Below are 24645 nucleotides of genomic sequence, written 5' to 3'. Positions count from 1 at the left end.
GCCTCAGCGGGGAAGGGAGCACAGAACTGCAAGCCACAGGGATGGAAAGATCCCACCCCAATAAACAAATAGGAAATCCAGGCCCTCGTGACGTCCTGTAGGGGGGGAAAGGAAGTAATAAAAAGCCAGGCTGGACCTCTCAAAGGATACAGCCTGTGTTGTTGGGTTGCCAACTTTTTTTCCTGGCATGGCTCCTCTGCTTTTAGTAGCTGCATTGCAAACCAAAAATCCAGACTGCGGAAGCTTGCCCCATCGCCTTGTATCCATGTTGAGCAATGCTCCACTTGCTTGGCATGTCGCTGCAAAGGCACAGGAGCCCTGCCATGGAATGTGTTGGCAACCTCAGGTAAAGCTTTTCCCTTATCGGGAGTGGGGTGTGTGTAGAATGCCACCATCTAAAATTCTATATGTCAGGTTGTTACTAAAAGCTAGAGTAGCCAACTTTTTGAACGACCTTGGCAGCTCTGCCTTAGCAGTGCCTTAGCAGTGCCTTGATTGGCAGGAATTCATCAGGTGAAGCTTTTCCCATCCCTTTATCTCCATGCCAGGGTGGGGAATCTTCCAAAATCCTGTGTGTCAGGTTGCGATTACAATTTAGCAATTAACAGTTTGTTACGGGGGAGCTAGCAAATAAAGTTTATTAGTAGTAGTATTATTAGCATTATTATTACTAGCTAGGGTTGCCAACTTTTCAACTCGATTTGGCAGCCATACCTTTAGAAGTGGCTCAACTGGGAGGAATCTATCCATTGACGCGCCCCCGTCTCTTTATCTCCATGCCAGGGAGGTAGGAGGGGAAACCCCAGCTAAAATTCTTTCAGGCTGTTATTAAAAACTAAGGTTGCCAACTTATTGAATGGCCTCTGCACCTATGCCTTGACCAGTGGGTCATTTGGTAGGAACCTGCATGGATAGTAGGATTATCACCTGCTAAATCCTGCCTGCCGGTTGCCCTTGAGAGCAAAGCGGCAGAGAATCCGGTGGAAACGTCGGCCACCCTTTTCAAGCAGAGGAGCCGGGGTGAAGAGGGAAAGTTGGCAACCTCCACCGCTATCCAGCACGACTGCCTGCTGCTCCGCGCCCTCCTTAGGCAAGTTTAACTTTTTAAAAGAGTCAGTGACGGCAGCGGCCGCGGCAGCGGGAGAAGAAGGCGTCTGGCGACTCCTGTCAGAAAGGATTTATGAGTTGGAAAAGGGAAAGGAAAGGAGAAAAAGAGAGCGAGATGGACTTAGAGATTTCATAACTGTGCAGGGGTGGGGGGGAGATCTACAAAAGGGGGGGTGTCTCAGCGCCAGAGGAGGAGCGCGGCATAAAAGCAGAGATCTGCTCTCTCCGCAAGATCTCTTAATATGACTGAACTCCGACTTTTGCTCAGCCTCCCAAGCCTCAAGCTTTTGGATTTAAGGTAGCTGCTATGAAGGCCGGAAACCTGATTTTAATTCTGTGGCTCCACTTCACCCTGGGACAAACGAACCCTCAAAGAGGTGAGTGCCGTCAAAAGTCCAGATTCGCTGGTTTCCTGGGGTGTGTGTGTGTGTGTGTGTGTGTGTGTGTGTGGGTCGGCTGCTCCCATGTGTGTCTTTTAAAAGGTGCATTGGGCACCAGCCAAAGTTAATATTAAATTGGCATAAAATCAAAATCGGCTAGAGAAGGGATAGAGGGCAGCGATTCACAGGACCCCGAGAAAAGCCCGAGAGGTGTTTTGCTCCTTTTAGGACAGTGTGGAGAAAAGATCGTCACCCTGGGAATATTCTGTGCATGTCCAAAGCTGTCGCTCAAGACTCTTGTGTGTGTGTTTTCGTTTGAGTTTCTGATTTCTCCCTGCACTGGGCAATTATAAGTGCGTCGCTCTCGGAGAAGCAGACATGCAAAACATTGCTGCCGCGTCTTAGAGAGCTTCTTTCAGGACAGACCGGGTTTGACAGTGTGAGTGAGGACAGTAAAGTCCCTGCCCCATGGGGCCTACAATCTAAATTTTTGACACACACCCACACCCAAATTGTGACATCTTAGAAGTCTCGCAGATGCCAGCTTTTGTAAGAGTGACCATTAGAGAAGAACATCCGGAGGACCCTGAGGGATTAAGGCAACGACCCACCAAATCAAGCATCCTGTTTGCTACAAGGGCCATTCAAGCTCACAAGCAGGGCCCTGAAAGGAACCACCCTCTTGTTTGTCCCCAGCAGCTGAGATTCAGAGGTAGACTGCAGCTGAGCATGGATGTTCCATTCAGCCTTTCTGTAGCAATTTATAGACCATAAATAGCTTTCAAAGCCATCTTGGCCAGTGGCTGCCACCGCATCATGTGTCAGGGAGTTCCACCGATTTTTAAAAAAACCCATATTTTAAGCATTTTGATTAAAATTTCCATTTTTAACCTTCCCTCCTTCCAAGGAACCTGTTTCCCAAACCCGTTTTGTCCACACAACAGCCCTGAGGTGAAGAATTCTATTCTCCTGGCTCCTAGCCCGGCGCTCTAACCACTGTACCACACTGCTGCTTTGGTCTGTCCTACCTTGCCAATCGGTGTTGACGTGGACTTTCTGGCACATGAAAATTGAGATCACGATAACGGCCAGGCTATATGTGATATTTCAAGTGCTTTTCATCACCATGAGTTTTCTGGTCGTCCCTAGCCACATAGGGGCTTGAACTGCTTCCTGTCACAGCCCCGATCGGTGGGGCCCCGATCCAACTGCTATTTACCTGGGGGAGGAAAGCTTCCAATGACCTCCAGGAGCTCATATCTTCCCCCTTGGTTTTCCACTACTCTCGTGGAGAAATTTCAGTCCCAATCAAGAAGCAACAATGACAGCACCAGTGAAGGTTTGGCTCTGACCCGTGCATTTTTTAAAACGACGACCAAGAGAAAATCATTGCTACATACCGATACTTGGCTTTCTTCCTTTAAGTTTCTCTTCCCCAGACAGCAGTTGTGGAGGTTGTACATAACCAGTTGTAATTTTGGTGGCAAACCACAAACGGTACCACAAGGACCAGGAAAGAATTCAAAACACCCCTGTTAGGAAACAGATTGAACATCTGAAGCCGCTGCCTACTGAGTCAGACCTTTGCTCCATCGGGATTAGTATTGTCTACCCTGACTGGCAGCGGCTGTCCAGTGGCTGGATGGTTTTAAAAGGAGGTTAGACAGATTCATGGAGGATATGCTAGGGAGAATCAAGGAAAGGGTGGTTGCCCTCTTTTCCTGGCTTGTGAGTTTCCAGATGCTCCTGGTTGTCCACTGACTGAGGAAGGATGCCAGACTGGATGGGTCTTTGGCCTGATCCAGCAGGGCTTTTCTTATGCCCACTTATTATTCTATTATTTGGCTATCCTGTTGCCCTTGACAGACCTCTCCTCCCTCGCAAATGCGAACACCCCACTTTCACAGCCATTTGGGCTAGCAGCCGTGGCCACATCCTGTGGCAGAGAGTTCCGCAAGCCCTTCCACCTGGGCCGGCTAATCCCGAGCACTCCAGAGAGCATCCGATGAGATTTGCAAGACCATCCGCGGGCTGTCTTTGTCAACAAAGACACACCACAGCTTCTGTTTCGGAGCCCTTCTGGAAAACTTGAGCATCTGGGCGAGGCCCAAGTGTGGGACTCAGATATGAAGAACGGATCCAGCGAGGCAAGCCAGCTGGCTCGGGGCGCCCGTTGCTGATGAAGAGGGCTGCAAAGACCCTCTTTAATGTCACGAGGAAGCTGACAGATTCATTGGCAGCGAGGATCCAAGAGTCGTAAAGCTGAGAGGTCTGAGGAGCGTTGATGGAACAGCGTTCTTACTGCTCCAGATGCCCCCCAATTAGGTTGGGATTCCAGCGTCTCAGCACCAAGCCCGCCTGGCTGGATCAGCCCCAAGTTTTCATCTGCCCCCCCCCCAGTTCACACTGCAATCCAGAGTAAGTCGCCAGGATCGGGGCCTTACTCCCGGCTGGATCGGGGCCTTACTCCAAGCCCCACTGGAAAGACCTGCAGACGAGAGCAGTGTTCATCCCATTTGAGTGACGAGGGAAATTACTCAGAGTAGTCCCACTGCAAGCAAAAGCGCCACTTAGGCATTCCTCATCTCAGGGCAGCGTAACTTTGGCCGTCTAGCTCCCGCTGGACTACCGCTCCCATCATCCTCAGCTCTGGGACCTTCTGCGGGCAAAGCAAGTGTTCTGCCACGGAGCTATGGATGCGCCTATCTCCGAATGAAACTGCCTTAAGTGGTACAGCGGGGAAATGCTTGACTCACAAGCAGAAGGTTGCCGGTTCGAATCCCCACTGGCGTGTTTCCCAGACTATGAGAAACCTCTATATTGGGCAGCAGCAATATGGGAAGGTGCTGAAAGGCATCATCTCATGCTGCGCGGGAGGAGGCAATGGTCAACCCCTCCTGTATTCTGCCTGCAAGGGACTCTTTTCTTAGGGGTGGCTGTGTTTTCTCTCTCTCTCTCTCTCTCTCTCACACACACACACACACACACACACACAACCCCATGCCTGTGGCAGTTGGTAACTCTGGAAAAGTTGTAACGGCCAGCCAGGAGCTGTGGGTGCCGGCGGTGGAAAAGATCCCCTCAGAGGCATCCGTGAGTCAACCCTGCAGGGTTGGTTTTTCTCTTCTCCCCCTCCACCCCAGCTTCACCTGGCTGCCGCCCTTTATGACTAAGGGATCCAGCCAGGAGAAAGGTTAGGGAAGCAGGTGGCACGCCCTCCGTTGCGGCTGCCCTGCCCCGGGGGCGGGAGGAACAGGGGAGAGGAGTGATGCCGAATCATTGTTTCTCCACCCTAAGACTGACGATGGAATCAATGTGCAGTGATAAGCTTGAAAACGTGGAACGTTAAACCCGCTTTCTTCGATGGGCAGTTGAAGTGTACAAAGAGAAAATCTAAGGGGGTAGCCTTGCCATAAAAAGTCATTCATTAATTGATACAACTCACTTAAAATACGATGCATTTACATAAGGCAGCTGCCATATACTGAGTCAGGCCCTTGGTCCATCGAGCTCAGTACTGTCAACACTGACTGGCAGCGACTCTCCAAGGTTTCGGGCAGGAGTCTTTCACAGCCCTACTGGGAGATGCTGCCAGGGATTGAACCTAGGACCTTCTGCATGCAAGAAAGGTGTTCTACCCCTATATTCAAACTTGATAGTATTAATTTTAAGATCTTTATTTCCTAGCATTCCTCCCGTGTGGAATTATGGGGTCCTGCTTCTGTTGATTTCTCATTCCTAAAGAAGAATGTCAGTGCCAAGCCAACAGGAACCAGTCCCGGGTTGGCCAATTAGGGATGTGCCCAAATCGAATTTTCAAATTTGAACCAAATTTGGATAGAAACTGGCTGATTCAGTTCGAATTCGAATTGAATCGGCCCCAAACAGGCCAATTCTATTCAAATGTGAATTGATTCAATTTGAATTCAAATCAATTCAAACTTTTGGGCACCTTTTTTGACCAATCAAGGCACCTGAATGGTTTAAAAAGTGTGCTGAAATGTCCAAAAACAGTCGTCAAATCAATCTGAATCGATTCGAATTATAAGCTGGCCGGTTCGATTCAAATGAGAACCGAATTGCCCTTTTTAGGGGTGATTCAATTCAAATTTGAATTGGCCAGATTCGAGTTAAAATTCAAATTGATTCACACATCCCTGTGGCCAATGTCAACTTGGAAGCTAATGCTTTTATTTCTCTGCTTCTGGGTGCCCAAAACACAAACGGCTTCTGGCTGGTCACAGCGTCGTTTAAGGAGTGAAAAGCATGCCGGGCAGGGAGGCTTCACAGCTAGGACACTCCTAGCCTCAGGCAGTGGGTGAGATCACACCAGGAAGCATTTTACAGCCTGCTGTATCTACAGTATTTTCATAACTTCCAGACTCTGCCTTGGGTGGAGCGCGAAGATTAGGAAGCACGACTCCAGCAGACGCTTTTTGGCTGTGACTGTTGTCCCTTAACCTGGGGCGGACTACAACTCCCATCAACCCCCGCAACAGCGGCCGAAGGAATGGATGGTGGGAGTTGTAGTCCGAAGGACATCGCAACGACAGATTGAGAACCCCCTGTATTTTCAGGCCACGGTTAATAACTGCCATTGCATAGCTCCGTAGCTCCCTGTCTCTCCCCCCCACCAGCAGTGGGGTAGTCATAAGTATGGGGACAGGAAGAGCAGTTGGGATCTATTGATAGTCCTCTGGGTGAGTTGGAATGGATAGGCAAGGGATTCTGACTCCCACCCTCTGGGCTCAGCTGCATCCACCAGTCCAAATTGATGTCTATGTGACAACAGAGCCGGGACCCGAACCCAAGACTCTGAAAAGGGTTGGCAGCGCTGAACCGAGACCTGGTCAAAATTAGCCAATTAATACTCCTGTTTTAAAAGTGAGGAATGCGGAGAAAGAAGCAAAGATATGAAGTTGCCTCCTACGGAGTCAGACCATTGGTCTATTGCATTCAGCAGTGTCCACACTGACTGGCAGCATCTCCCCAGGTTTCCACACCGGGTTCCTTCCCAGCTGCCCGTTCCCTTGATCCACTATTTTGCCTGGGTGGACATAGATCCCACAAATTTGACGTCTGCTCATACCTTCTGCACATCACAGCTGTGGGAGACCTGCAGGCTAAAGAGAGAGCTGGCCTTGTGGTAGCAAGCATGAATGGCCCCCTTTGCTAAGCAGGGTCTGCCCTGGTTTGCATTTGAATGGGAGACAACATGTGTGAGCACTGCAATCCCCTTAGGGGACGGGGCCGCTCTGGGAAGAGCACCTGCCTGCTTCCATGCAGAAGGCTCCAAGTTCCCTCCCTGGCTGCATCTCCAGTTAGGACTGGGAGAGACTCCTGCCTGCAACCTTGGAGAAGCCGCTGCCAGTCAGTGTAGACAACACTGAGCTAGATGAACCAACGGTCTGACTCTGTATGGCAGCTTCCGATGTCCCTATGGCTAGCGTCTCCAGCCTGCCAAAACTGGCCCAGAGCCTCTAGGAATCGGTGTCTGCTTCCAGGACACTCCTCAAAGAAATCCTGGAGGCCCGAAGGACTCGATCTGGGTGGGGAATCGAAGAGAAGCTCTTTGGAAAGTGACGTCTTCCAGGGATCGCTCCCATCAGAGCTGGCAGGCCTACTTGGACGACATTTTCCCAGGGTGGCAAATCCTGACCCGAAGTGCAGACGGGGTCCTTCCCATCACGGTCCTTTTAGGGCGATTCATGCCGCACGGAGCTTCCAAACCGGGAATGACTCGGCAGGAACGAAATCTGGAGAGTATCCCAGAGTTTCTTTGGCAGGGAGCAGAGAGCAATCCGCACAGGCCGGGTCTGAGCTCCTTGCTGCCGAGGGCCCGTCTCGGCCGAGTTCCTTTTAAAGTCACAGTTTATGCAAGAGGCTAGAACGAGATGGGGCGGGGGGGAGAGAGAGGGAGAGGAGAGGAAAGCCATCTTTAGAGCAAGGATGATGGAGCGAAGGGGGATATTGAAGGTCTTCCTGTCTCTCTGCATCCGGCAGCAATAAAGGGAAAACTGCTGTGCTGGGTCAAGAGCGGAGGTGATGTTGACTGCAGCTTTTATTTTTTTTAGATATATAGATACATAGATAGATAGATAGATATAGATATAGATATAGATATAGATATAGATATAGATATATAGATATAGATATAGATATAGATATATAGATATAGATATATAGATATAGATATAGATATAGATATAGATATATATAAATTTAATGGGTTTTTTTGTTGCTTTAATGGCTAAGGTGTTTCCTCCACTGGTGTCCTTGTCTGGACGAGCTACTAGCTACTGCACACACCCAACCTGCTCGAGAAGGAGTTGGAGATAATTCGTCTGGCCGTTGGGACGGAGACAGAGGTTCTGCAGCTGGCTGGGGGCAGATCTAAAAACAAAAACAAAACCATAGGCACATCGCACGCTGCTTGATACTGAGTCAGGTCATTGGTCACTCCAGCTCGGGATTGTCTACCCAGACTAGCAGCGTCTTTTCCAAGGTTTTGTGTCGATGGACCTTTCTTTCCCAATCACCTAGCAGCAGCATGGGAAACTGAAAGGAAAACCTGCAATGAAAACCCATTCTCTGTCAGAGAATGCTAACTAGTTTGGGGTGGGAGCTCAGAGGCAGAGCATCTGCTTGGCCTGCAGAAGGTCCCAGGATCAACCCCTGGCAGCATCTCCAAGCGGGGCTGGGGGAAAGACTCTTGCCTGAAACACTGGAGAGGTGCTGCCAGTCAGTGCAGACAATGCTGAGCGACATGGACCAAGGGTCGGACTCGGTTTGGCAGCAGCAGGTGTTCCTCTGCTTTGCACGCAGGAAGTTCCAGGCGCAACCCCTGGCAGCATCTCCAAGTGAGGCTGGGAAACACTCCTGTCGGAAACCTTGGAGAGCCGCTGCCAGTCAGTGCAGACAACCCTGCGCCAGATGGACCAAGGCTCTGACTCAGGAAGCAGCTTCCCATGTCCCTAAGCAAACAAGCAAAGGACCGTGGCCGCAGCACAACTTCTCACAGCCAACCCGTCGCCGTGACATTTCCGAAGCGCTTGGCTCCGATGCTCAACTTGGGAAAGCAATTAATTCGTCCCCACGCTTGTTTCTTTCATGTGGGCAGCCAACCAGGACCGTCACAGAAAAGGTCAACTTGTCATTCCTCGGAACGGAATGTCAGACCCGCCCCGAGGTGCAATCGTGGCAGCCCAAACTCGGAAATCTGAGGTCGTGTCGGATGTTGGCAGGCGTCCAGATTTCGTTTCGGCTGGATTTGGAGATGCAAGGCCTACGGAAGGATTCTCCGAGAATTCCCGGCAAATTAGGGACTGAAATATTGTCGTCTTCCACTTGTACCTCGTGTGTTTGATCAGGTGATGGATCAGGAGAGGGATCGTGTTGTGGTAGTCAGCTCATTGGAAGTATCAACTCGGTGCGTGGCAGCCGAGAAAGAAAAAAAAAAGGCCAATTCCATGCTAGAGATCATCAGGAAGGGGACTGAAAATCAAACTTCTAATATTATAATGCCTTTATACCAATCAGTGGTGTGGCTACAGAACTGCGTACAGTTCTGGTCGCCGTATCGTAAGAAGGACATGGCACAACTGGAGAAGGTGCAGAAGAGGGCAACCAAGATGATCAGGGGCCTGGAGCGCCTTCCTTATGAGGCGAGGCTACAACACCTGGGGCTTTTTAGTTTAGAGAAAAGGTGACTCAATTTGGCAAGGGAGACCTGAGAAAGGTCTATAAAATCGTGCATGGTATGGCAAGAGTGGAGCGAGAGGATTTTTTCCTCCCTCTCTCGCAACACTCGAACTAGGGGTCATCCCAGGAAAACGATGGCCAGGGGATTTAGGAGCAACAAAAAGAAGTCCTTTTTCACACAGTGCACAGTTAATCTGTGGAACTCTCTACCACAGGATGTGGCGATGGCCACAAGTTTGGGGGCCTTTAAGTAGGGCTGAGACAGATTCAGGGAGGACAGGTCTATCAGCGGCTCCTAGTCCTGACTCCTCTCGAACGAGGTTCTCAAACCTGGGTCCCCAGTTGTTGGTCCTGAAGGGCTGGTCTTATGTCATTTCCCTCGTTGTCTTCTAGGTCCTCACCTGTCTGCCCCCGATCTCGAAGGAGACCTCCTCTTCCTCCTGGATAGCTCCGGCAGCGTCTCCTACTACGAGTTCTCCAGGGTGAAGGAGTTCATTGCAGACCTCCTGCGGCCGTTCACCTTCGGGCCCCACGATGTCCAGACTGGGGTCGTCCACATCAGCACCATGCCCTCCCTGGAGTTCCCCTTCAACCGCTACCTCTCCAGCGGAGCAGTCCAGCAGGCCATCCGGAATATCCAGCAGGTGATGGGAGACACCAACACGGGACGAGCCCTCTCCTTCGCCAAGGAGAAGCTCTTCACGGCGGAAGCCGGCGCCCGGCCGGAAGTGCCCAAGGTGATGGTCTGGGTGACTGATGGCTTCTCCACGGATGATGTCTCTCAGCCCATGCAGCTCCTCAAGGACATGGGGGTCACGGTCTTCATCGTCAGCACCGGGCGCGGTAACTATCTGGAGCTCTCGGCAGCCGCCAGCCCACCCCCGGAGAAACATCTCCACTTTGTGGATGTGGACGACTTGCCCATCATCACCGAGGAGCTGAGAGATGCCATCATGGGTAAGTAGATGAAGCAGACGGGCATTTTTTTAAAGGAAGCCGTTCAAATTAGGGATGTGCAAATCGATTCGGATTCGGAGTGATTCGACCCAAATCTGGGCGATTCGAGTGATTTGAATTCAAGTCAAATCACCCCTTAAAAGGGCAGTTCAATTTGAATTCAAAACAAATTTTCAAAATCCGATTCGAATTCAATTCGAGAGAACCTTTTTAAAAACCATTCTGGCCCCTTGGTTGGTTAAAAAAGGTGCCAAATTTGAATGCAAATCAAATTTTCAGACCAGATTTGAATTTGATTCAAATTTATTTATTTATTTATCTATCTATCTATCTAACTTGTATACCGCCCAAACCTTTGTCTCTGGGTGGTTAACAATGACATAAAAACAATTCAAAATATATAAAAGGTTTTAAAAGTTTAATTCAGAATGAATTTTCGGAATCTGATTCAAATTCGAAACGAATTGAAAAATTCATTTCACGCACATCTCTAGTTCAAATGCTTTTTGTGGCCCCATGTCTGGTTTCTGACCGGGGACAACCAGCTGCCTTGGGGCACTGGTAGGCAAGGACATCACTAGGGGCCTGTCCAGGCATCAGGTGTTCAGAGAGAGACTACCCCTTCACATGGAAGCTTCACTTAGGCAAATCCATGGGTGAAAGGTCTCGCAGTGGGTGTTCTGATGGAGAACACCTATTGATAAGATGTTGCATCGAAGAATTTGTCTAATGCATTTGGAAAGGAAGGAAGGAAGAAGGGAGGGAAGGAAGGAAGAAAAAGATAGAGAGCGAGAGGAAGGAAGGAAGGAAGGAAGGAAGGAAGGAAAACAGCAGACACTGCTCATATATTGTCACCCATTGAAATGCAAACCAAGGCAGAACCTGCTTAGTAAAGGGGACAAATCATGCTCTCCTCCCCAAGATCTCCTCCCTTGCTTTCTCTTGCTTGCAGGGTCATTACCCATAATGCACCACCTCCTCGGCCCTTTATTGCACTTGTCTTGGGCATTGGCTCACAGCTCTGGCTCTGCTGATGGTTTGGAAATTCACGAGGGTTACTAAGGAAAAGGTTTCCACCCACTTCCTGGCAATGTTTCACTCTTGCTTTGGGCCTTTTTTCTTTTCTTTTCTTTTTTGCTTTAAAAAAATTCCCACCGGCATCTTGCAAGGTTGCTTAGCATTCAAACACGCACATCTCGGTGAATCTTCTTAGACGAAGGCCCTGGAGCAATTCTGCTCTGCTCAAAAGAATAAAGGAAAACTCATCATTTCCTGGGGCACGGTGGAAAAAAGAACGTAGCGCTTCTGGGTACTACCTCTTTAAGAGGCGAGCCCAGAAGGCCTCAGGAGGAGAGCGGCTGTGTAAGAGAACTGGAGGAAACCATTTCAGTTGTGCAGCAGACGCCTGTGTAATGGTTGGGAGGGGACATCCCTTTGCCCCACGTCCATGGACAGAACCCCCTGGGGATGTACCACTTTTGAACCTTGGGGAGTCAGAAACCCCAGACTATGGGAAGCAACCACATTCCAGATTGGAATGGGGGTGCGGTTTTCTGCTCTGATTATGGTTCCCAGCCCTCTAAGATTGGCTTGGAGCCTCCAGGAATCACCATCAGCAGACAATTCTTAAAAGCACTCCTGGATGTTTAAAGAGATCCGGATTCAAAATCCAATACATACAAAACCTGCCTGAAAAACCAGGTTCTTCTAAGGTTACTTCATTCTCGGTCCTGCCCATTTCAGAGGCATAACTGGCGGTGATTCAGAGCGGGGCCTTTTCCGCGGTGACACCTCAATTGTAGAATTTCCTCCCTACAGAGGTTCGGCAGATTCTTTCAGTGACCTCCTTTCACCTTCGAGGACAAACTTCCCCCCGACAAACACTTGTCTGTTGGGATTTTGCTACTGCTTCATTCTTTTTGGCACGGAAAGTGCTCCTGCAACTTTTCAGTCGGATTGTTTGTGCAGAATTGTATACACTGGCTTTTGCCTCGGACGCTGTTTTGTGTCTGCACGCAGACATAACATCTCAGAATATCAGAGCTCATCGGATTAGATCAGACTCATAAAATGAGGGTCCCGGGGTCATCTGTTGAAGTGAAAGGCTGAGAGATGCGGGACTCTTTACACAAGGTGCAGTTAACCTACGGAACTCACTGCTGCAGGATGGGGTGATGCCACCGATCCAGATGGTTTTAAAAGGGGATTAGACCAATTCATGGAGAAGAGGGCTATCAGTGGCTACAAGCCTGGAGAGCTATTTCCATCAGGTTCTGGGGTGGGGGGGGACACCCCTGAACACCAGGTGCTAGGGTACACTAACGGGAAGGGGCATTTCAAGAGGGAAGAGAGCGTCTCTTGTGGTAGCAAGCATGACTTGTCCCCTTTGCTAAGCAGGGTCCACCCTGGTTTGCATTTGAAGGGGAGACTAGAAATGTGAGCACTGTGAGATATTCTCCTTCGGGGATGGAGCCGCTCTGGGAAGAGCATCTAGGTTCCAAGTTCCCTCCCTGGCATCTCCAGGTAGGGCTGGGAGAGACTCCTGCCTGTCATTTTGGAGAGGCCGCTGCCAGCCTGTGTAGACCAAACTGAGCTAGGGGGACCAAGGGTCTGACTCAGTATATGGCCGCTTCCGATGTGGCGATGTTCCTCGTTTACCCCCATGGCGGGATTCCCAAGTGCATCTTGAGAAGCTGTCTGCAACAGGAGGCAGGACGCTGCCGGACAGGCCCTGCCCTGACCCAGCCGGGTTTTTCTTCGGTTCTTGCATTGATTAAAGCAGTCTCGGAACGGAGCGAATGAAGAAACGATCCGGGAACCCATGCCTTTGATCCTGCCCCCAGGATTCCCCGCCCCTCCTCTCCCCTCCGGCGACCATCTGTGCTCCCGTAAGTACGAGATTGAAATTGCACGAGTGAAAGCTAGGCCAGCCATAGCTTCAAGACACGGGAGGAGGGAATCTCAACAAGCTGCCCGCCTGGGAAGACGCCCAGAGGTTGGTCCGTGATGTCATCGGGGGGGTTGTCAAAGGCCTCCTTTGTAGGCGAACAAGCGGGCATTGTTGGACAGTTGGCCCACGAGGCTTGCCTTGAATTCCCTGTGCCGGCCCGTCGGATGAGGTGGCCACTCCCCAGACGCCACCAGAGTACGTCCACAGCTGTCTGGGTGGATGGATCCCTGGAGTATCTCCCGCCACGGGGTAAACCTGCTGCACTGAGAGAGGCTGGATTGGGGCTGGAGTGCTGGTCGTACGAGGCCGGGCACAATCTGACCCCCCTTTCTAAGCAGGGTTTGCCCTGGTTTACATTTGGATGGGGGACTACATGTGAGCACCGTAAGATATTCCCCTTAGGGGATCAGGCCGTAGTTCAGTGGTAGAGCATCGGCTTTGCTTGCCGAAGGCCCCAGGTTCAGTCCCTGGCAGCATCTCCAGGTAGGGCTGGGAAAGACCATCTCCAGGTAGGGCTGGGAAAGACCCCGGCCGGGAACCTTGGAGAGCCGCTGCCAGTCCGTGCAGACAATACCAAAGCAGGTGGGCCAAGGGCCGGACTCAGTCGGCAGCTCCGTACGTTCCTGTGACTGTGGGCTTCCCAGAAACATCTGACGGGCCACTGGAGAAAAACAGGATGCTGGAATTGGTGAGCAGCCAGGGCGGTTATGCTGCTCAGCGTCCGGCGACATGCATAGGGAGAGAGCGGAATGACAAAAATGTCATTCCACGGAGGCTGTAAAGAAATCCCGGTCTGAAAGCACGGCTTGCAGTCCAGACGCCTCTCGCTTCAGGCTTTTCTCCCTTGCTACACTCGCGCCTGCTCCCTCGGAGGCCTGGTGGCATCCTATTCCCTGCCTGGGCCTTTGCGGATCTGCGGCACTAAGCTGCCGGCTTTGACGAAGCTCTTCGGAGAGATTTTCTTCTTCCCTGTGTATTCTCCAGTATTCCTTAAAAAGGCGGGCCCTAGAACTGAACGTGGTATTCCTTGTGAGGCCTGACCAGCGCAGAATAGGGTGGGTTACTTCTTAGGAACTGGACACTGGACTTCTGTCATAATGCAAGCTAAGAGATCGCCTTCGCTCTTTCAGCTGCTGCATCACACTGCTGGCTCGTGTTCATTTTTTTCACCCAATCTTCTTTCCCCACTATTACCATTCCAGTTGCTAGGCTTGCTTTCAAGAGTCCAGGAGAATCCCAGACAGTCACTGAGGACTGGTGACCCTACCGTCAGCACCCCTCTTATTCCCCGTTTGTTTGACAAATATCAACATTGGCCAATAGCCTGATGGAAAGTTAGGCAACACGTCCATGAGAGTGGGGATTGGCAGATCGATGGCAGATCGAAATTTACTGGTAGATTCCAGAGTGATCTGAAGTGGATTCCCAGGGGTTTCCTGTGTCTGTTGCGAATTCTCCAGGAATTGGCATCAGTCTAGTACCCCATGATTCTAGAGGGGGTTGGACTAGATGACCTCCAAGGTCCCACCCGAGTCTAGAATTCTATGGTTCCAAATCCCCAGGAAAAGCTTCACAGAGTTGGCAACGCTCACTGCAGGCTGGTCGGCAGCCCTGTGATGTTTCTGCATCGCATCCCGGAGAGGTGCATTCTTGGTATTTGGCCTGAATCGAGATTCAGTTGCTACTTTACTGTTGCTTTTGTAGATCCAGGCTCTGGCCCAATCCAGGCCGGGCTGCCAAGGAACACGGTCTCAGCATATGGATGCCAGGTGGTTGTGGGGTTGGCAGATGAGCTGAGACAAAGGCAAGGCCCTATGGATTACCAGGGTGGGGAACCATCTCCCAGAATCGCGTCAGTAAAGTTGGCAACCCTACCGATCATATAACAATAGTGAGGAAAACGGCAAGCAATAAAAGCACAGTTCTCTGCCCTGACTCGCCCTGAGCGAACCTCTCAGCCTCGGCATTTCTCGCTCCTAAAATAGGAGCACAAATGTGTCACCTTTGAGGAGGTCTGGATTCGAATCTCCAGAATTGCTTTCAGTCGTGACCTGGGGATCGGATGCCGATTCATCTGGGAGGGCAGGCAACCCTAGATCCTCAAGGACCAAGTCAGGGGTTCTCCAACGTGGGTGCCCAGCTGTTGTTGAACTACAACTCCCATCATCCCCTGCGACAGTGGCCTTTGGCAGGGGGTGATGGGAGTTACATAGGAAGCATCCTTGCGCCCTCAGTGTTGTGTGCTCCACTACCTGGCATTGGCCCCGGCGGGACATTTTGGGGGCCCCCAAATGGCGCAGCAGGGAAGTAACTTGCCTAGGGAGCAATACGTTGCCGGTTCGAATCCCTGCTGGTACGTTTCCCAGACGGTGGGAAACACCTATATCAGGCGGCAGCGATATAGGAAGATGCTGAAAGGCATTATCTCACGCTGAGCGGGAGGAGGCAATGGAAAACCCCTCCTGTATTCTACCAAAGAAAAACCACAGGGCTCTGTGGGCGCCACGAGTCGACACCGATTCGACGGCACAACTTCACCTTTCAGCGGTGCGGAGGACCGGACTTCCGCCCGGATGTCCGGTCCAAAGGGCGCCTCTGATGGGAAGGAGAAACCACACATGCAGATAGGGAGTGTCAGTGCACTGAAAGGGGTAACACACATTGAGTGAAAAAAGAAACGCATTTAAAAGTCAGAGAAAAGGGGCCCAAGAGGCTGAACTCCCAGGATGCAACATGATCTAAGCCTGGTCCAGGATCTGGAAAACAGGAAGCTCTCCCAGGTTCCAGGCAGGAGTCTCTCCCAGCCCTACCTGGAGATGCTGCCAGGGATCGCACCTGGGACCATCTTACCTCCAAAGCAGATGCAAGACCACTGAGCTCTAGATGACCCTAATGAAGCTGCTTGCTGAGTCAGACCCTTGGTCCAGCTTGCTCAGAACTGCCTACACGGGCTGGCAGCAGCTCGCCACGGTTTAAGGCAGGAGCCTCTCCCAGCCCTACCTGGAGATGCTGCCAGGGGTTGAACCCGGGACCTTCTGCATGCAAAGCAGGTGTGCTACCATTGAGCTACAGACCCATTAAAAAAAAAAAAAAGTCTACATAAAAAGAGAGCAATGTGGTTTTATTTTTGCCTCTGCTGCCATCTACTGGCCATAGGAGGTGCATGCAGGTTCATATTACCTAAACTTTCAGTAGTCAGTTTTAATTGGCTTTTTCTGGATGAGAAGTGAGGTACACTTGACCGTGACACCCCAGAAGACATCCTAAGATGTGAAAGATCTGTGGGAAGGCCAGGGCCGAGGGTGTTACAGCCTCTAGACCTTGCCTTTCTGTTAATGTGCATTTAAAAATTTGCTTTTTAAAATGAGGTCAGAAATTTAAACTTGAAGGTCAGCAAATACTTGGCCCAGAGCTGCATAACTTCGGCCGTCTGGCTGTGGTTGGACTACAAACCTCATCACCCCCCAGCGGCCAACGGTAAGAGATGATGGGAGTTGTAGTCCAACTTCTGCAGGAGGGCCAAAGTTTTGCAGCCCTGGCCTAAGTCATGAGATCAGACGAGTTGCAAGAGAGAGAGATCAGATCTGAAATATTAAAACCACAATAACTAGGAATATTCACTTCAGTACTCTTCCTAAAAGCATCAATAGAAAGCTACCATTCCGAAATGTGGGGTGTAAATGCCTTCCCTTCCTATGGGGAGGGTCATACAGGTATGGTCCCACCAGAAAATGCTGTAGCTTATCTCTGGTGTGCACATGTTACCTGAGTCTATGCCTGAGCATGGTGAACATTTTAGGCACCTTTCCCCCTCAGAAGCAGAAGGGCTTGTGTCTGTCTTGGGGGAGCATCCTTCAAGCTGAGAAATTTCCTGCTCTTTCTGTTGAAGTCCTCCCCTCCACTGAGTTTCACCTGATTGTCTGTTAACTACCCCCTGAGCTCACAAACATTCCATTCCATTGCATTACATTGGGGCAGGGTTTTTTCGGGGCGGGCGGGTTGCTCCCTCGTGGTTTTTTGTTTTTTGTTTTTGTTTTGCTCCCTTTGGTTTATGAAACCGACATGTGTGTGGGTTACCCCATTTGCTGGTTAGCAGTTTCACTGGCAAGTGCTCCAGTTAGGCATCCATAAAGATCAGAACATTTTTGGCTCTTTCAGAAATAGCTATAAGATGCCAAACCTTAGTCATCCAGTAGTTTCAAGCAATTGGGGTGGGTTCAAATTCTTCTCATGCTTTTTGTTATAAAAACAGCACCCAGGGCATTTTTAATTACGTTCACAAACTCAAGTGAAAACTAAACAAAGCAACAAAGCAACTCAACGTATAAGTCAACAACCATCCAAGGTGAATTGCTATTTGCAAGAGTTGGCACCAATCCAAAATAAAGTTTTGAGACGCTTAGAAAGACAGATATGTTTTAGAAACACAAGACCTCATCTAGTAAACCAAATTTTAAAAGCCAGAAAACAGGAAATCTCTCAGCACGGCACAATGGAAAATCAGCAGGGAGGGGTCAAATTGGGTTTCCCTAGGGAGGAAAATGCCGAGAATCAATTGGTGAAATGAATCATTTCTTGCAAGACAATTTGGGAATCGTTATTCTAAATAGGGACAGAAATAGCAAGGGACTTTCTGAACACATGACTGATGTGAGGAATGAATATTTATAAACTTCTCGTCTGATTTTGTTTGATGGTGAACCCATTCATGGATGCGATTTCACTACATACAAATCTGAATTTTAGCATGTACCTCCCAGATTTCTCTTCTATGAATTTGACTTTTTTTTTTTTAAGCTATCTGAGCTGGCAACCACCACCCCATCTTGTGGCGGAGAGTTCCATAAGCTTGCCGCACTTTGTGCAAGGAAGTACTTCCTATGTCCAGATCAGACATCCAGTTAGCGGACAGGATCGAGACTCAGCTAGTCATGTTTTCAAGTCCCACTGAAATCAAAGGGACTTAAGTTAGTCAACCAACTTGCTTTGTTTATTTCAATGGGGCGTGGCAAACTACTTTGGATGTGCCCCCCATCACCAAATCACGGGTCACAGCACCAAAATGAGAGACCTCTTTATTATACAAGAATAAAAATACCACCCACCAGATGTTACCAGTTAAAACAAAAGCGGTTTCAATGTCAAAAACACCATCCTCTGTTGCTTACACTGAGGATGTGTGTTTTTGATATTGAAACTGCTTTTGTTTTAACTGGTAACATCTGGTGGGCAGTGTTCCCTGTAACAGGGATTCCCAGATGTTGCTGAGTACAACTCCCAGCATCCCCAGCCGCAATGGCCTTTGGCTGGGAATGATGGGAGTTGTAGTCCACAACATCTGGGATTCCCTGTTACAAGGCACATTGCTGGTGGGTGGTATTTTTATTGCGTAATAAAGGGGTCTTGGTGGAAGAATGGTTTGGAGTTGAAATGGGCAAAGCGTCACAAACTTGTCAAAACGAGAGAGATCAAAATGGGCAGAGTTAAGGATATTTTTTTTTATAAACGTGCTGCTATGCCTCTCCCAGACGTCATCCAGGCCAAGCGGCTGCGTGCCACAGACATCTCCTCAAGCAGCTTCCGGCTAACGTGGCCCAAACTTCTCACCCACGGCACCGGCTACTACCTTTTGGAGTACGCCCCCACCGGAGACCCCCGGCGGAAGCTCACCAAGCAGCTGAGCGGTGACCACACCAGCATCGTGGTGGGCTACCTTGCCCCGCAAACAACCTATGAGGTGGCCCTCATCCCGGAGTCCAACGAGCGATACATCCCACCCCAGACCACCAGGGTCACCACCTTGGAAGGTAAGAGGAACAGCCGTATGTTCAACTGGTCGTGCATTTATCGTATTTACCTGAATCCAAGACTCGGTTCCTTCCGAGTTCTTGGATGCTAAGAACTGGGGGATTGTCTTAAATTCAGAGACCTGTTCCTTTAAGGTGAATAGAAGTATAACCTCTATTTGATCTCTGTTTTTTAAGAGGGGGCATCTTAAATTCAAAGTCCTCTTCTATCTGGGTAAATATGGTATTTCATAAAACATGGCTACTGAATGTCTGTGTAAGATTCAGTTTGCAAATATCCATGCTGAGCATTCGAGGAAGCTGAAATAGCAGAGAACTCTTAGGAGCATAAGAAGCTGCTGTCTACTGAGTCAGACCGTTAGTCCATCACTATTGGCTCAGTATTGTCTACACTGACTGGCAGCTGCTCTCCAAGATTTCAGAGTAAGAAAGATCTTTCCCAGCTCGACCTGGAGGTGCCAGGGATTGAACCCGGGATGTCCTGCGTGCAAAGCTGGTGCTCTTCCACTCAGCTACAGCCACTAAAAATCTTGGGGAATTCCAAAGCTCCTGTCTGCTGAGTCAGACCATTGCTTCATCCAGCTCAGGGTTGTCAACACTGACTGGCAGCGGCTCTCCAAGGATTCAGGACAGAGCCTCTCTCAGCCCTACCTGGAGATGCTGCCAGGGATGGCACCTGGGGCCTGGATGCAAAGCAGATATTCTACCACTGAACAACAGCCCCGTCTCCTAAGGTCTGCCCATGCTCACATGTAGCCTTACTCCCATCCAAATGCAAACCAAGGCAGACCTCGCTTAGCAAAGGGGACAATTCCTGCTTGCTACTCTAAACAATTAGGGAGTCAAACGGCTGTCACTTTTGCACAGAAGAAAGAGTCACGCTTAGGGTGACAATGCACACATCACTGTACTCTCTCCAGGCAGTGGTCTTTGGAGAGCATTCTTGCCCGTTTAAAATCATCCCTATCCTACGTACGTTAAAACTGAAATAGAAGCAGTCCCACCACAATGCATCTTCTGTCCAGCTGTTAAATAATCAATGCTTCTGTCTGCAAAACTCACTCTGTTATAGCAGCAAAATCACGCCGATAAAAAAGGAAACATTTCTTATAGATAAAGCCACGTAATAAGGACATAAGAACATAAGAACATAAGAACAGCCCTGCTGGATCAGGCCCAAGAAGGCCCATCTAGTCCAGCATCCTGTTTCCCACAGTGGCCCACCAGATGCCTCTGAGAAGCCCACAGGCAAGTGCTGAGGGCATGCCCTCTCTCCTGCAACTGAGGGACATCTTGTCTCCGAGGCCGAAACTGGCCTATAGCCCTCCGACTAGTAGCCTTTGTTAGACCCCTCCTCCATGAAGTTATCCAAACCCCACTTAAAGCCATCCAGGCTGTTGGCTGTCGCCACATCTTGTGGCAGAGAGTTCCACCGGCAGATTATGCATTGTGTGAAAAGGCACTTCTTTTTTGCCGGTCCTACATTTCTTGGCAACCGGTTTGATGGGGCGACCCCCGGTTCTAGTGTTCTGCGAGAGGGAAGAGAAGAAAAAATCCTCTCTCCCCACTTTCTCCACACCACGCAGGATTGTCTAGACCTCTACCGGGTCTCCTCTCCGTGGTCTTTTTCCTACACGAAAAAGCCCCCCGGGGTTGTAGCCTTGCTTCCGAAGTCTCGATGAACCTGACCATCTTTGGTTGCCCTCTTCTGCGGGGAATCTATCCAACGCTGGCCACGGGAACCACTCATGCAACCCTTCGGTTCTGTGTTTTCTCCCCCCGCAGAGGCCATCAGCCCCGCCCAGGTTCTCATCTCAGACTCCAAGCCCCACAGCGTCCGGGTCAGCTGGGCCCCCAACCCGGACAGCGTGGCCAGCTATCAGGTGCTGTACGGGCCCCTGCCCGGGAACGCCGTCAAGCTGGTGGAGGTGGAGGGCAACCTCAACAGCACCGTCCTGGAGGATCTCGCGGCCAACAGCACCTACCTGGTGACCGTCTCGGCCATCTACCGGTCGGGGAAGGAAAAGGCGCTATCGGCCAAGGCGTGCACGCAGGAAGGTGAGCGGGGGGGGGCCGGGCGCCCTCTGGGGGAGCGGATGCGGAGGCGGCAGGGAGGAGATTCTGGGGCAAAATGGCTGCGCGGAGTTTGTACTCTGTACGTGCTCAGAGGGTGCTTGCGATTGGGTATTTAAGAAGGGCTTGTCATGAGCCCCAGGCAGAGCACTGACTCAGTCTGGCCCCGAGGAGGCAGAATCCGCATCGGATTCAATCCCAGGCGGGCCTTGATATACTACCGCTCGAAAGAACCCCAGAATTGAGCCTCCTTAGAACATCGGAAGCTGCCATTAGATAGTGTCGGATCCTCCCTTTGGGTACCAAACTAGGAACATAGGGAGCTGCCTTATACTGAGTCAGACCCTTGGTCCAGCTAGCTCAGGGCTGCCTACACTGACTGGCAGCAGCTCTCCGAGGTTCCAGGCGGGCGTCTTTCCCAGCCCTACCTGGAGACGCTGCCAGGGATGGAACGTGGGACTCTCTGCGTGCCAAGCCGATGCTCTCCCACTGGACCACGGATGCTCCTGGTGAACATTTGCAGCTGCCTTCCGAGTCAGGCCTTTGGTCCACTTAGCCCAGGGTGGCCTACTCTGACTGGCAGCGGCTCGCCAAGGTCATCGGGTTTCACACCGCACTCCCTGGAGTGGATCCCGAGACCTTCTGCTTGCAACGCCGGTGCTCTCCCACGGAGTCACGGCCCCATCCCTTCAGGGGAAGGTCCTATGGAGTGGGTGTGTCTTAAGGAGAAGGGGCGGGGCTACCAGAGCGTCTTCTTTACATCGCTGTGGAAGGCTCACGTCAGGTCTCCTTTCCTCTCGTTTGCCCCATGACCAGAGAACTCCCGGGTCAAGCACCTGCGCTTCGAAGACCTGAGTCCCAGCACCGTGAAGGCCACGTGGGATCCGGCCGACGGCAACGTCCTCGGCTACCGGGTGAGATGCCGGCGCCAAGCCGGCCCGTCGACCCTCCTCAGCGTCTCGCCGCAGATCCACAGCGTCCTCCTCTCCGATCTGGCCACGGGCAGCACCAACAAAGTGTGCGTCAAACCCGTGTACAAGAACCTGCCCGGGAAAGGCCTGTGCCAGATGGTCCACATGCAGCCGGGTAAGTGCTCCCGCACGGCTTCTCCGATCGGCCGTGATTCGAATCCGGGACCCGGCGAGGTTCTCTGCCTTCCGTAAGGACAAAGCCACGGCCCTGCTGGATCAGGCCCAAGGCCCATCTAGCCCAGTCGGGATCCCCACAGTGACCCACCAGATGCCTCTGGGGAGCCCACGAGCAGGGGGCGAAGGAATGCCCTCTCTCCTGCCGTTTCTCCCCTGCCGGTGGTATTTGGAGGCATCCAGTCTCCGAATATGGAGGTAGCCTATAGCCATCAAGACGACTATATTTACCTGAATCCAAGACTAGGCTCTCTCCCCCCCCCAAGTTTTTTTTTTTAGAGAGATTGGAGGATCGTCTTAAATTCAGAGTTCTGCTCCTTTAGGGTAAATGGAGGGTTAGGGTTATGCATCCATAAGGATAACAACATTTCTAGCTCTTTCGGAAATAGAAGACGGCGCCGTGGTGTGGCAAGGCAGCCCCTGTTGTTTGACACCAGCTGGCCTGACTCCGCACCCAAGAGTTGTTCGCAGCTGCTGTCTGCTGAGTCGGGCCCTTGGCCCATCCGGCTCAGTGTAGCCAACCCTGACCGGCAGCAGCTGCTCCCAGTATCGCCACGCAACAGTATCGCCATGCACAGAAGAAAAAGAAACTCCCTTTTCCATGTAGAAAAAGGTTTGCTTCCTGGTCGACTGCAGGCGATTCCGCAGGTAGCCAGGTGAGTGGCTGGAGGCGAGGCTGTGTGTACACACCCAGACCGACACCTTCCTCCTTTTCTTTTCCCTCTCGCTCTCCAGCTTCGCCAGTGAGAGCCTACAGGCACCGGCAGAGGGCGTGATCGGCGTGATCGGAGCCTCTGCAGAGCAGAGGGGAAGTCTGGGATAAGAATGAGCGTGGCGGGGAACCTATACCAGCGGGTCCGGTGGTCACACCCATACCATTCCCCCGAAGTACTCTGTCTCCCTCTAGTGGCATTGAAGTTCCTGAGATTTTGAGTAGTGTATAGACAACGGCTCCCCCTAGAGGATGGAATCCGACCACCACGCCAGGTCATCCCTCCCGTTTCATCACTCCACGCCCGGCCATCGCTCTTTTCTCCTTCCTTGTATTCCGGCGACAGCGAAAGACTGGGAACCAAGCTTCCTGTTTCCTTACTGTATTCTATTTATTTGTGTTCGTGTTTGGTTTGGCTGGGAAAGAAGGTCACGTATTCCTCCCCTTATGTACCTGTACCAATGTAGATCTGCAGCTGCTGTCTGCTGAGTGGGGCCCGTGGCCCACCTGGCTCAGTGTAGCCAACCCAGACTGGCAGCCGCTCCCAGGACTGTCCACACTGTCCGGCTCAGTGTAGCCAACCCAGACTGGCAGCCGCTCCCAGTAGTACCGTCAACACTGACGGGCAGCATTTCAGGCAGGGCTGCTTCTCAACCCAACCTGGAGTCACTACCAGGGATTGAAGCCGGGGCCTTCAGAATGCAGAGGTGGGGCTCTGCCACTGAGTTATGGCCCCATCCTATCTGACTGACAATCTGCTGTAATATCTTTGTTGAGCCCCCAGTATGGAATGATGGACATCCCAACCCACCCACCCCTTAGAGACAGCCAATCTTTTCAAAAATGCTTTGTCACTGAAATTTCCTCGGGTGTTTTGTTCAGGCAGGAACCTCCAAACTTGCCTTGGGATTTCACTTGTGAGTAATTTCACTGTGGGGGGACATCTGCCGTTTATTTATCTCCACGGCAGGACATCTTCCCCTGCTGGATTTTTGGTGATAAGGGCGTAATTCTCACTGAAATGAGCCTAGAATCCTCACACCCTAGCTTTTTGTCTGTGGATCGTTCCATGGAAAATAATTTAATCATATATATATATATATATACATTTAATACATCGCTGCCGTCTGCTGAGTCTGGCCCATGGTCCCTCTAACTCTGCACTGACTCTGACTGGCAGCAGCGCCTGGTATCGTTGGCACTAACTGGCAGCTGCTCTCTGGCATCAATCTGCACCTGGCACCACTTCAGACTGCAGGCGGAGGTTCTTTGACTGAGTCTTCACCTGTAGCTTGAAATGGCCTGATCCAGTCACAGGTGAGCTACCCAAATGAGAGTTAGGCACACACACACACACACACACACACACACACACACACACACACTGAGGAGCAGAGCCAGTTAAGAAGTGGGTGATCCTAGAAATGTGACAGAATTGAGCACTCTGGATCTTTGTTTCTACCCAGCTGCTTTTTAAAGTATCCAATCTCCATTGTCGGCCAGTCCAGATGTAGCCTGTGCTGAGTTTGGGGGTAAACAGCCGAAATCTTTCCTGCATCGAGATGTCCTTGCCGGTCCTCGTTCTTTCTCATCAGCCAGAAACCGTTTCGTTCCGAGCGACCTTTTCCGTGTAGCTTGACTAATATGGTAGCAAATTATTGCCTAACTGTTCCGTTGTACTGCATCGTTTGGAAGACCGTGAATTAAACAGAGAACCAATGATCCGTTGAAGAGTTCGCCTTTGAGATTTGGAATCTCCGGGGGACAACCTGGGTCATGAAATCCTGTTGGTCCAGGATTCCGAGATGGGAGG

General features: G+C 50.9%; 3 protein-coding genes across 4 annotated transcripts in view; 1 reads left to right on the top strand and 2 right to left on the bottom strand.

Moving 5' to 3' along the window:
* ANKRD65 (ankyrin repeat domain 65) overlaps positions 1-3800 on the bottom strand; it is an 85415-nt gene extending 81615 nt beyond the window's left edge. The window contains exon 1 of the mRNA XM_053280639.1: positions 2888-3800. The gene's annotated coding sequence lies outside the window, so the exon portion shown is untranslated. The remainder of the gene's footprint in view (positions 1-2887) is intronic.
* VWA1 (von Willebrand factor A domain containing 1) lies at positions 598-24554 on the top strand. 2 transcript variants are annotated; one of them, XM_053280626.1, is made up of 7 exons: positions 598-1484; positions 8608-8857; positions 9582-10145; positions 18624-18902; positions 20688-20960; positions 21792-22061; positions 22856-24554. In XM_053280626.1, exons 3-7 carry the CDS (start codon positions 9755-9757, stop codon positions 22894-22896), a joined length of 1254 nt encoding a protein of 417 aa, XP_053136601.1. In that variant the 5' UTR covers positions 598-1484; positions 8608-8857; positions 9582-9754; the 3' UTR covers positions 22897-24554. The 2 variants fall into 2 exon arrangements, with proteins under 2 accessions (XP_053136601.1, XP_053136600.1); XM_053280625.1 differs by lacking the exon at positions 8608-8857 and having other exon boundaries at positions 603-1484.
* LOC128338357 (uncharacterized) overlaps positions 17366-24645 on the bottom strand; it is a 30626-nt gene continuing 23346 nt past the window's right edge. The window contains exon 4 of the mRNA XM_053280633.1: positions 17366-17624. Within this exon, the coding sequence (XP_053136608.1) occupies positions 17549-17624 (76 nt within the window). The 3' untranslated portion in view covers positions 17366-17548. The remainder of the gene's footprint in view (positions 17625-24645) is intronic.

This window comes from Hemicordylus capensis, chromosome 16 (assembly GCF_027244095.1).
Source record: "Hemicordylus capensis ecotype Gifberg chromosome 16, rHemCap1.1.pri, whole genome shotgun sequence".
Taxonomy (NCBI): Eukaryota; Metazoa; Chordata; class Lepidosauria; order Squamata; family Cordylidae; genus Hemicordylus; species Hemicordylus capensis.
Note: the sequence above shows the minus strand (reverse complement) of the source record. Positions and strands in the feature narration are given on the sequence as shown.